The sequence below is a fragment of the Micromesistius poutassou genome, assembly GCF_964030765.1.
Source record: "Micromesistius poutassou genome assembly, chromosome: 9".
In the NCBI taxonomy this organism is placed as follows: Eukaryota; Metazoa; Chordata; class Actinopteri; order Gadiformes; family Gadidae; genus Micromesistius; species Micromesistius poutassou.
This window is the reverse complement of record NC_140279.1, coordinates 181004-194311: the sequence shown is the minus strand read 5'-3', so window position 1 is coordinate 194311 and position 13308 is coordinate 181004. Positions and strand designations below refer to the sequence as shown.

At 54.3% G+C, this 13308-nt stretch overlaps 1 protein-coding gene across 1 annotated transcript in view; it reads right to left on the bottom strand.

Moving 5' to 3' along the window:
• fcho1 (FCH and mu domain containing endocytic adaptor 1) overlaps positions 1-13308 on the bottom strand; it is a 46103-nt gene that overhangs the window by 11102 nt on the left and 21693 nt on the right. The window contains 13 exon segments of the mRNA XM_084473487.1: positions 2897-3093; positions 4006-4138; positions 4516-4671; positions 5341-5455; positions 5944-6118; positions 8076-8132; positions 8134-8186; positions 9084-10226; positions 11009-11184; positions 11721-11772; positions 12034-12093; positions 12194-12218; positions 12818-12983. Of these exon segments, the coding sequence (XP_084329613.1) occupies positions 2897-3093; positions 4006-4138; positions 4516-4671; positions 5341-5455; positions 5944-6118; positions 8076-8132; positions 8134-8186; positions 9084-10226; positions 11009-11184; positions 11721-11772; positions 12034-12093; positions 12194-12218; positions 12818-12983 (2508 nt within the window).

Sequence of the window (13308 nt, the reverse complement as noted above, 5' to 3'; positions counted from 1 at the left end):
GACATAAATGGGACAAGTGTGGGACATAAATGGGACACAAGGGAAAAGTGTGGGACATAAATGGGACAAGTGTGGGACATAAATGGGACATAAATGGGACAAGTGTGGGACAAAAATGGGACAAGTGTGGGACATAAATGGGACAAGTGTGGGACATAAATGGGACAAGTGTGGGACATGAATGGGACATAAATGGGACAAGTGTGGGACATAAATGGGACACAAATGGGACAAGTGTTGGACACATGGGACAAGTGTGGGACATAAATGGGACAAGTGTGGGACAAAAATGGGACAAGTGTGGGACATAAATGGGACAAGTGTGGGACATAAATGGGACATGAATGGGACATGAATGGGACAAGTGTGGGACATAAATGGGACACAAATTGGACAAGTGTGGGACACATGGGAAAAGTGTGGGACATAAATGGGACAAGTGTGGGACATAAATGGGACATAAATGGGACAAGTGTGGGACATAAATGGGACATAAATGGGACAAATGTGGGACAAGTGTGGGACATAAATGGGACATAAATGGGACAAGTGTTGGACACATGGTACAAGTGTGGGACATAAATGGGACAAGTGTGGGACATAAATGGGACATAAATGGGACAAGTGTGGGACATAAATGGGACAAGTGTGGGACATAAATGGGACACAAATTGGACAAGTGTGGGACACATGGGAAAAGTGTGGGACATAAATGGGACAAGTGTGGGACATAAATGGGACAAGTGTGGGATATGAATGGGACATAAATGGGACAAGTGTGGGACATAAATGGGACAAAAATGGGACAAGTGTGGGACACATGGGAAAAGTGTGGAACATAAATGGGACAAGTGTGGGACATAAATGGGACAAGTGTGGGACAAAAATGGGACAAGTGTGGGACATAAATGGGACAAGTGTGGGACATAAATGGGACATGAATGGGACATAAATGGGAAAAGTGTGGGACATAAATGGGACACAAATAGGACAAGTCTGGGACACACGGGAAAAGTGTGGGACATAAATGGGACAAGTGTGGGACATAAATGGGACAAGTGTGGGACATAAATGGGACACAAGGGAAAAGTGTGGGACATAAATGGGACAAGTGTGGGACATAAATGGGACATAAATGGGACAAGTGTGGGACAAAAATGGGACAAGTGTGGGACATAAATGGGACAAGTGTGGGACATAAATGGGACATGAATGTGACATAAATGGGAAAAGTGTGGGACATAAATGGGACAAGTGTGGGACAAGTGTGGGACATAAATGGGACATAAATGCGACAAGTGTGGGACATAAATGGGACAAGTGTGGGACATAAACGGGACAAGTGTGGGACATAAATGGGACAAGTGTGGGACATAAATGGGACAAGTGTGGGACATAAATGGGACATAAATTGGACAAGTGTGGGACATAAATGGGACAAATGTGGGACAAGTGTGGGACATAAATGGGACAAGTGTGGGACATGAATGGGACATAAATGGGACAAGTGTGGGACATAAATGGGACAAGTGTGGGACAAAAATGTCCCACACTTGTCTCACCCCGTCTCTCTCTTTATCTCACCCCATCTCTCTCTTTATCTCACCCCGTCTCTCTCTTTCTCACCCCGTCTCACTCTTTATCTCACCCCATCTCACTCTTTATCTCACCCAGTCTCACTCTTTATCTCTCTCTTCGTCTCACTCTTTATCTCTTTCTCACCCTGTCTCACTCTTTGTCTCACCCGTCTCACTCTTTATCTATCTCTTTGTCTCACCTGTCTCACTCTTTATCTCACCCCGTCTCTCTCTTTGTCTCACCCCGTCTCACTCCTTCTCTCACCCCGTCTCACTCTTTGTCTCACCCGCCTCACTCTTTGTCTCACCCCGTCTCACTCTTTGTCTCACCCCGTCGCCGAACCATTTAAAAGGCGTGAAAGAACATACGTAGAACTACACACAACGCCATACTTTTGTCAACATAAAAATATAATCCTATTTCATTATGTAACAGTGCGTGTTTGGTGTCGGGTGTTTGAAACTGTACCACAGTGTGGTGGTACTACAGTATAACTACCACAGTGTGGTGGTACTACAGTATAACTACCACAGTGTGGTGGTTGTACTGAAGTATTTTGCTGTAGTACCCGTGTAGTAGTACCATTGTAGTACCGGTACCAGTGCAGCAGTACCAGTGTAGTAGCAGTACCAGCGTAGTACCCGTGTAGCAGTAGTACCAGTACAGTAGTACCAGTGTAGTAGTACCAGTGTAGTAGTAACAGTGTAGTACCAGTACAGTAGTACCAGTACAGCAGTACCAGTGTAGTACCAGTGTAGTAGTACCAGCGCAGCAGTACCAGTGTAGTAGTAACAGTGTAGTACCAGTGCAGCAGTACCAGTGTAGTAGTACCAGTGCAGCAGTACCAGCGTAGCAGTAACAGTGTAGTACCAGTACAGTAGTACCAGTGCAGCAGTACCAGCGCAGCAGTACCAGTGCAGCAGTACCAGCGCAGCAGTACCAGCGTAGCAGTACCAGTGTAGTACCAGTACAGTAGTACCAGCGCAGCAGCAGTACCAGCGCAGCAGTACCAGCGCAGCAGTACCAGTGTAGTAGTAACAGTGTAGTACCAGTACAGTAGTACCAGTGCAGCACCAGTGCAGCAGTACCAGTGTAGTAGTAACAGTGTAGTACCAGTACAGCAGTACCAGTGCAGTACCAGTACAGCAGTACCAGTGCAGCAGCACCAGCGCAGCAGTACCAGCGCAGCAGCAGTACCAGTGTAGTAGTACCAGTGCAGCAGTACCAGTACAGCAGTACCAGTACAGTAGTACCAGCGCAGCAGTACCAGCGCAGCAGCAGTACCAGCGCAGCAGCAGTACCAGCGGCAGTGCCTCACCAGGTGGCGGGGGGCTGGCACTGCAGGTCGGTGTCTCCGGGCTGCAGGGCGAGCAGCACCTGGACGGCGTTGAGCTGCGTGGACGGGGCGGTGGCCGGGCAGCAGTGGTAGTCCAGAGACACGCGCGTCACCGTGCCGCTGCGCTGGCACTCCGCCGACAGCAGCAGCGGGGCGCGGCCTGGGTCCTGGGACGACACCTGGAGGACGGAGCGCAGGTCGACAGTAAAGACGCTGTAGAATAACACAGAACCACATCTGGTTCTGTGTGAAGCAGCGCCGTGTGTCACATGGAGCCCCTTCTTATGGACTCAGTTGACTTTATATTTACTTTATTTATTTTTATTGTACACGTACCGTTTTGTTTTGCCTACCTTTGCACTATTCAGAATTACTGCACTATTCAGAATTTATTTATTGTAAATATCACTTATTTTATTATTTTATTTTATTATAGACGTTATCGTTTGTACATATTCCACCGTGGCTCAGAGACAAACGCACATGTTCGGTAAGTGACACTAAAGCGGACTTTGACTCATGAGAGGATGTGCCTTCAGAGGAGGCTCCTCTCACCTGGTACTTGAGATCCTCTCACCTGGTACTTGAGCTCCTCTCACCTGGTACTTGAGATCCTCTCACCTGGTACTTGAGCACAAGTACCAGGTGAGAGGAGCACAAGTACCAGGTGAGAGGAGCACCTCTGACCTGGTACTTGTGCTCCTCTGACCTGGTACTTGAACTCCTCTCACCTGGTACTTGTGTTCCTCTCACCTGGTACTTGAGCTCTTCTGACCTGGTACTTGAGCTCATCTCACCTGGTACTTGTCTCTCACCTGGTACTTGAGCTCATCTCACCTGGTACTTCTCTCTCACCTGGTACTTGTGTTCCTCTGACCTGGTACTTGTGTTCCTCTGACCTGGTACTTATGCTCCTCTCACCTGGTACTTGTCTCTCACCTGGTACTTGTCTCTCACCTGGTACTTGTCTCTCACCTGGTACTTGTGTTCCTCTCACCTGGTACTTGAGCTCCTCTCACCTGGTACTTGTGCCTCACCTGGTACTTGTCTCTCACCTGGTACTTGTCTCTCACCTGGTACTTGTCTCTCACCTGGTACTTGAGCAGCCCCACGTTGTAGTAGGACGCCTGCGGGTTGAGCTCTGCCTCTCGCTTCAGGTGCTGCTCCAGCAGCGGCATGTTGAACCACAGGTCCCTGGAGTCTGGGTCGCTCTGAGAGGGGTCACTGCACGCACGCACGCACGCACGCACGCACGCACGCACGCACGCACGCACGCACGCACGCACGCACGCACGCACACACGCACACACATTAACACAACACACACAACGCACACACACATTAACACAACGCACACACATCAACACAACACACACATCAACACAACACACACATTAACACAACGCACACACACACACACACACACACACACACACACACACACACACACACACTTTAGACTTCTAAAGAGAGATCTTTAAATAAACAATCAACTGAAACGCAGCCTCCCTCCCTCCCTCCCTCCCCCCCCTCCCTCCCCCCCTCCCTCCGTCTCCAGTCAGGAGGAGAGCCCTGATTGGTCGAAAGGGTCACAGATGTACCTGTAGAGCAGCTTCTGATTGGGTAGGAAGTGGTCCACCCTGGAGATGTTGATCAATCGGAAGCTGAGTACAGGAGTGTTGGGATTGGCTGTGAAGATGCGGGTGAAGCCGGCGGGGAAGGACATGGTGAGGTCTCCAGTGATCTTCACCAGACAGCTGGAGGAACCAGTGGACACAGTCAATGATCACTGGTACTACTGGGAGAACCAGTGGACACAGTCAATGATCGCTGGTACTACTGGGAGAACCAGTGGACACAGTCAATGATCGCTGGTACTACTGGGAGAACCAGTGGACACAGTCAATGATCGCTGGTACTACTGGGAGAACCAGTGGACACAGTCAATGATCGCTGGTACTACTGGGAGAACCAGTGGACACAGTCAATGATGACTGGTACTACTGGGAGAACCAGTGGACATAACAAGTGTATCGTTGTGTTTCCGTTACCTCAGAGTGGGCCTTCATGTCTGCCTGGAGAGGGAGCACTTCGAATTGGAGGCTTGCGAGCGAAGATCTACGTCTATAGATCGTACGATCTATCGTTTTACAGACTAAATAACTAAATACAACGTACACAGTATCCATAACGTATGCATACATCAAGGAACCGCGATGCGGTCGTTTTTGGACGGACAGCCCACAGACGGACGTGTCCTACACAGTGTGAAGGGGGGTGAGGGGGGGTGGGGGGGGGGTGGTGGGGGGGGGGGGGGGGGGGTTCAGTTGGTTGCAGTCTGCAGGGCACCATACCCCGCACAGCGCCCCTTTAAAGCTGCTCCAGTGTTTGACCTGTGGCTACAGGGGGGGGGGGGCTGGACGTACCGGTTGTGCTGCCCGCCCTTAAAGTAGGCGTTGATGTACTCTGTGATGGCGGCGGCCACGGGCCAGGCCTCCTGGGGGCTCAGCGAGATGGGGCTCGGGCCGCGGGACAGGTGCACTGCGGGGAAGGAAGGAAGGAAGGCGGGAGAACGAATACATTAAGTGCTTAAATACATGAACGTCACATTGAGACACGTCGGAGGACATTTCTCTCAGCGGGATTCCTGCCGTCCTCCCCCAGAGCCAGACGTTCTCGTCTGGACCCTGATAGGCTCAGCCAGCCGACGCTCCTAGTAGCCCAGTAGATGGATTGGTTAACGGGGGGGGGGGGGGGTCACAAGGAGCTGGAGCTCAACGGAACCCCAGCTGCTCCTCTACAGCTGAAGCTGAGCCTGATGTTTGAGGAGGCTTTGAGCCCAGCTTCATGCCTCCCTGATGCTCCATAGCGACGCCTTCGGGGGCGGGGGGGGGGGGGAGGGGTGTGGTGGAGGATGTGGGGGGGGGGGGGGGGGGGGGGGGGGACTCAGGGTGTGGTGGAGGATGTGAGGGGGGGGGGGGACTCAGGGTGTGGTGGAGGATGTGAGGTGGGGGGGGGGGGGGACTCACGGTGTCGGGGGGGGTGCTCCTGGTGCGGGTAGGGCAGCGGCGAGACGTCTCGGTTCTGGGCCCCCCAGTCCCCGTCCCGGGCCGGGGGCCCCCAGTCGCTGGGGCTGGAGGAGGAGGAGGAGGAGGAGGGGGGGGGGCTGGGGTCCGGCAGGGGCGACGAGCACAGCGACCGAGACTGAGACGCACAACACAGCAACACAAAAAGAACACATCAGGACCAGCTCCAGAACACACACACACACACACACACACACACACACACACACACACACACACACACACACACACACACACACACACACACACACACACACACACACACACACACACACACACACACACACACACACACACACTGAGCCAGAGGGAGGAGCCAGAGGAAGGAGCCTGGTATCACCTCCCCCTGGTGGCCTTGGAATGAGTATAACGTTGGTAACATGTTATTGTGTTTAGTGTATGACGTTGGTAACATGTTATTGTGTTTAGTGTGTGACGTTGGTAACATGTTATTGTGTTTAGTGTATGACGTTGGTAACATGTTATTGTGTTTAGTGTATGACGTTGGTAACATGTTATTGTGTTTAGTGTATGACGTTGGTAACATGTTATTGTGTTTAGTGTGTGACGTTGGTAACATGTTATTGTGTTTAGTGTGTGACGTTGGTAACATGTTATTGTGTTTAGTGTGTGACGTTGGTAACATGTTATTGTGTTTAGTGTATGACGTTGGTAACATGTTATTGTGTTTAGTGTGTGACGTTGGTAACATGTTATTGTGTTTAGTGTGTAACGTTGGTAACATGTTATTGTGTTTAGTGTGTAACGTTGGTAACATGTTATTGTGTTTAGTGTCTGACGTTGGTAACATGTTATTGTGTTTAGTGTGTAATGTAGGTAACATGTTATTGTGTTTAGTGTGTAACGTTGGTAACATGTTATTGTGTTTAGTGTGTAACGTTGGTAACATGTTATTGTGTTTAGTGTGTAACGTTGGTAACATGTTATTGTGTTTAGTGTGTGACGTTGGTAACATGTTATTGTGTTTAGTGTCTGACGTTGGTAACATGTTATTGTGTTTAGTGTGTAACGTTGGTAACATGTTATTGTGTTTAGTGTGTGACGTTGGTAACATGTTATTGTGTTTAGTGTCTGACGTTGGTAACATGTTATTGTGTTTAGTGTGTAACGTTGGTAACATGTTATTGTGTTTAGTGTGTGACGTTGGTAACATGTTATTGTGTTTAGTGTGTAACGTTGGTAACATGTTATTGTGTTTAGTGTGTGACGTTGGTAACATGTTATTGTGTTTAGTGTATGACGTTGGTAACATGTTATTGTGTTTAGTGTGTGATGTTGGTAACATATTGTGTTTAGTGTATGACGTTGGTAACATGTTATTGTGTTTAGTGTTGTTATTGTGTTTTTTGTGTGATCAACATGTGTATAAAACTGATCTACCACTACTTTATTACTTTATTACTTTCTGCCCCTTATGACGTCATAAGGGGCAGAAAGTGGGCGTGTCCACCTAGCTGTGTGCTGATAGGTCAGTCCACCAGCCTACCCCAGTGGACTGTAGCAGACGCTGCTCATCTGTCCGTCACACATCTAGGGGGACACGCCCACCTGTGATGTCATAAGGGGCTGATTTCCAAAACGGCTCGTAGCGGCCAATCACACTCCCACCTGGTGGCGCCGTCACGGGCCCTCTAGAGGCGCTGTGGGTGAGCTTTAAGGACCCGCCTCTGGATGATGACCTTAGTCTGCTCCCTGATGGACTTTGGGTAAACCTTTCCACTGGCGGTGGAGGCAGCGAGGCGCTCTCTGACCAGCTCTCACCCCTCGACCGCTTTTAAATCTTACCTACAGCAGCTTTAAGAGCAAATAACGTAATGCCCGCCCTGGCTCCCTATTGGCCGCCCTGGCTCCCTATTGGCCGCCCTGGCTCCCTATTGCCCGCCCTGGCTCCCTATTGGCCGCCCTGGCTCCCTAACGCCCGCCCTGGCTCCCTATTGGCCGCCCTGGCTCCCTAACGCCCGCCCTGGCTCCCTATTGGCCGCCCTGGCTCCCTAACGCCCGCCCTGGCTCCCTAACGCCCGCCCTGGCCGCCCTGCCTCCCGATTGGTTCTCACCCGCTCACAGCCGCTGGTTCGGCCCGACAGCCTCTTGGAGCGGGAGGGTCGGGGGGGGGGCGGCGGTCAGGAGCTCAGCGCTGGCCTGTCTGAAGGCCGACGGGGGGGGGCCTGGGGGGCACAACGCACACGTTAACACAACGCACACGTTAACACAACGCAACGCACACGTTAACGCAACGCACACGTTAACACGTTAACGCAACGCACACATCAACACAACGCACACATCAACACATTAACACAACGCACACATTAACAACGCACACATCAACACAACACACACACATTAACACAACACACACAACACAACGCACACATCAACACAACACACACATTAACACAACACACACAATGCACACACACATTAACACAACGCACACACATCAACACAACACACACATTAACACAACGAACACACATCAACACAACACACACACATTAACACAACACACACACATTAACACAACACACAGCAGCTGAAGGCCGACACAGAAAGACTTTCAATGGAAATCACAGAGCAGATCATCAAGCACTTAGCATAAGGGCGTGTTAAGCGTGTTAAGCGTGTTAAGTGTGTGTGTATAAGTGTCATCCCATGTGCTTGCGTTAAGTGTGTTAAGTGTGTTAAGTGTGTTAAGCGTGTGTGTGTGTGTGTGTGTGTGTGTGTATAAGTGTCATCCCGTGTGCGTTCGTTAAGTGCGTTAAGTGTGTGTGAGTGTTAAGCGCGTGTGTGTGTGTGTGAGTGTTAAGCGTGTGTGTGTGTGTGTGTGTGTGTGTGTGTGTGTATGTTAAGTGTGTGTCTGTGTGTGTATAAGTGTCATCCCGTGTGCGTGTGTTAAGTGTATTAAGTGTGTTAAGTGTGTGTGTGTGTGTGTGTGTGTGTGTATGTTAAGTGTGTGTCTGTGTGTGTATAAGTGTCATCCCGTGTGCGTGTGTTAAGTGTATTAAGTGTGTTAAGTGTGTGTGTTTGTGTGTGTGTGTGTGTGTCATCCCGTGCGGCCCCACCCTGCAGCGCGGCCCTGCCGGCCGCCGGCCCCGCGCTGAGCTCCAGGCAGTCCTGGTCCTTGTCCGTGGAGAAGCACAGGTCCTCCTGGGGCCCCGAGTGGCGGGTGAGGGGCGGGGCGTTGCGCCGCGGCTCCCCGTCTGACGACCGCTGCTTCCTCCTCTCCGCCCCCCATCCTCTGCCCCCCTCCCCCCCGGCCCGGCCCCCGTCCTCCTGCGGGGGGGCGGGCGGCGGCGGCGGCGGCGGCGCCGGGGGGCTGAAGGGGTTGTGGACCGAGTTCCAGTTGAGCAGCTCCGGCCGCGGCGGCGCCACCGACAGGCAGCCCGCGCTGGCGCTGGAGGCTAGCCGGCTGCCGCTGCTGGCGGCGGCGGTGACGGCGGCGACGGCGATGGGCGGGGCCGGGGAGGCCAGCGAGGACTGGTGCGTCGGGCTGCCAATCATGGTGATGGCGAACGGGTCGTCGGAGGCGGTGGTGGTGGGCGGCGGCATGCTGCGGTCCCGCCTCCTCTCCCGCCCCCTGTTGTGATTGGAGGAGGTCCTGGAGGAGGAGGAGGAGGAGGACGACGACGGGAGGGGCAGAGTCTTGTTGTCGCCCAGGGAGACGGAGAAGGGGTCCCCCCCCCGGCCCTCCCTCGGGCCCCGCCCCTCGCGGCGGGAGGAGGAGGAGGAGGAGGAGAGGGGGGGGGGCCAGCAGGCGTTGGGCGAGGGCGCCGTCTCCGTGGCGACCGTCCTCTCGAAGGCGGCCTGGAAGGGGTCCCCGGCCCCGCCCCACAGCGCCGCTGCGGCGGCGGCGGCGGGGGGGGCCGGCGTGCTCTGGGCGAAGGCGGGGAAGCGGGTGGCGGCGGGGGGGTCGCCGTCCGGCGGGCCCCAGGGGGAGCGGGAGGGGCCCGCCGGCGGCCACGCCTCCGGGGGCTCCTCCTGGGGGCCCCGCCCCGGGGAGGGGTCCCGGAAGGCGGACAGGAAGGGGTCGGCGGGGCGGCCCAGGGTCTGGTGGTGGCCCGCCTCCTTGCCCTGAGGGCCGCTGGGGGGCCACGCCACCCAGCCCACGGGCTCCGGGGACGGCCCCAGGGGCTGCTGGGACGGGGAGTCCAGCCCGGAGTCCTCCACGTTCTCTGGGGAGGAGGAGTCCGAGGAGAACGCCCCGTCTGGAGACACAGAGGAGAGACCGCGTGAGCGATGGAGGCACCCGGACACTGGCCCACAGCAGAACGGATGCACTCCCAGCCAGTGGCCAGTGGCTAGTGGCTAGTGGCCAGTGGCCAGTGGCAGGTGGCTAGTGGCCACTGGCAGGTGGCTAGTGGCCAGTGGCTAGTGGCCACTGGCAGGTGGCTAGTGGCCAGTGGCTAGTGGCTAGTGGCCAGTGGCCAGTGGCCAGTGGCCGGTGGCTAGTGGCTAGTGGCCAGTGGCAGGTGGCTAGTGGCTAGTGGCCAGTGGCCAGTGGCTAGTGGCTAGTGGCTAGTGGCCACTGGCAGGTGGCTAGTGGCCAGTGGCCAGGGGCCACTGGCAGGTGGCTAGTGGCCAGTGGCTAGTGGCCACTGGCAGGTGGCTAGTGGCCAGTGGCTAGTGGCCACTGGCAGGTGGCTAGTGGCCAGTGGCTAGTGGCCACTGGCAGGTGGCTAGTGGCCAGTGGCCACTGGCAGGTGGCTAGTGGCCAGTGGCCAGTGGCTAGTGGCCACTGGCAGGTGGCTAGTGGCCAGTGGCTAGTGGCCACTGGCAGGTGGCTAGTGGCCAGTGGCCACTGGCAGGTGGCTAGTGGCCAGTGGCCACTGGCAGGTGGCTAGTGGCCAGTGGCCAGTGGCTAGTGGCCACTGGCAGGTGGCTGGGAGCGCATCCGTTCTGCTATGGGCCAGTCTGGCCACCTTCACCTCACGTCATTGATTTGACTGATGCTGCACACATCACACCCCACCGGCCCCACGCCGCCTACACTCTGAGACGCCCAGCGCGCTCTGCTGCTCCCTCTGCTGCTCCCTCTGCTGCTCCCTCTGCTGCTCCCTCTGCTGCTCCCTCTGCTGCTCCCGGCCCGCCGAGCTCCGGGACTTCAGGGCGGAGTGGAGGGGCGGTCCGAACAGACTGTCAGAACACGAGGCCGTGGAGCTCAACCTGAGGGGAGGAGAGACAGGACGCAGTGAGGAGGAGAGACAGGACGCAGTGAGAGGAGGAGGAGAGACAGGACGCAGTGAGGAGGAGGAGGAGAGACAGGACGCAGTGAGAGGAGGAGAGACAGGACGCAGTGAGAGGAGGAGAGACAGGACGCAGTGAGAGGAGGAGAGACAGGACGCAGTGAGGAGAGACAGGACGCAGTGAGAGGAGGAGAGACAGGACGCAGTGAGAGGAGGAGAGACAGGACGCAGTGAGGAGAGACAGGACGCAGTGAGGAGAGACAGGACGCAGTGAGAGGAGGAGAGACAGGACGCAGTGAGGAGAGACAGGACGCAGTGAGGAGGAGAGACAGGACGCAGTGAGGAGGAGAGAGAGAGAGAGAGAGAGAGAGAGAGAGAGAGAGAGAGAGAGAGCGAGCTGAAAGGTGTGAGTAATTGACGAGCCATAATGAAATGTTGATGCTGAGGGGAACTCTGAGTTCCTTGAGAAGAGGTGACAGACAGACAGACAGACTTGGTGCAAAGAATAAGCCTGACCTGCTGTGATTTGGACTGGAGGTAGATCTGCGTAGGCCCTCCGGCTCTCCATCTACACACACACACACACACACACACACCTTGTCAGTTAGCAGAGGGGTGTGCGTGAGTGTGTGTGCGTGCGTGCGTGTGTGTGTCTTTGCAGGGGCAGCTTAATGAGCTGAGCTGTTCTTTAAGGGTACAGTCCACTGAGCCCTCCTCCCGTCCTCCCGGTCCAGGGCTCACACCTCCAGCTCAGCCTCTGATCAAAGCCTCCAAGGCCCAGTGAAGGTTACAGACAGACAGACAGACAGACACACAGACACAGACCCACCCCTGTGAGAGGCAGCCTCTCCGTCTCCTTCAGAGTGACCTCCTGTGGTGCTAGAGGCTCCTGTGGACGAGGAGAGAGGGGGAGGAGGAGGAGGAGGAGGCTTTTTAAAAGGAAGCTTCAAAAAGAAAATGGCAAATGAAGCGAATGAAGTCGGACTTACTGGAGAGTTGGCGCTTGACCGGCACCTACAGGAGGAGAGGACACAGAACAGACGTCACCACAGCTCAGAACCTCAAGGCCAATTTACACCGTTACAGACGTTTGAGACGCAGCTAGAAATAGAATCCGTTCACACCGGTGCGCTGATTCACAGCGGCAGCGTTCTGCGCCCGTCTCACGGCCGACCGAAGCTTAACTTTACGCTTCACTTCTACCTCCAAGCGTTTCTGAAGCGTCTCGGTGATGATGTTATCTGAAGAATCTTGAAAATATAGCGAAATAAACGGCGGCGGTGTGAACTGATACGCCTACGCTACGCTCACGTCTCTCTCTCGCCTGCGGTGTCAATTCCCCTTCAGGGAACAACGGCCACAAGTTAAGGGCTGACCAACGAACTAGAAGCTTCATTAACAAAAGGTCTACCTTTGACTTAACTTAACTCCATTCAACTAAAAAAGGCAAAGGAAGCTTAAAGTCAAAACCAAAACATAACAAGAACTTCATCAGAAAAGCACACACACACACACACACACACACACACACACACACACACACACACACACACACACACACACACACACACACACACACACACACACACACACACACAGAGACACACACACACCGCCCGGTTGGGGGGCAGGGTCAGCGACCCCACGGTGGCCTTGAGTTCCTTCTCGGCGGCGGCGGAGCAGCGGCGGCCGCTGGCCACCGGGCGGATCTGGATGTGGAACTTCTTGGGCTCCTCGTCGTCGAAGTCCGAGTCGCTGGAGTAGAAGTGGCTGTCCTTGCTGTCGGCGCAGCGTGCAGAGGGAGGAAGTCAAGGGAAAACGCCGGCAGATTGAGGCTGTTGATATGTTGTGACTTAAGCTGTTGTTGTGACCCTCGTTTATTTTTTATGACTTATGATGTTGGTTGTTGTAATTCATGCTGGTGATATTGCTGTGATTGTTGTGTTCTTCCAGTGCCTATGTATGGTGCAAACCTATTGTACTGCTGTTGTAGTGTGTGTTGTACTGTTCCCTGTCTTCATCTCAGTACTGTCCTGTTGATCGTTTCACACTGAAATCTAAATCGCGATCAAAATTCGATTAATCGCCCGGCCCTATCACCGAC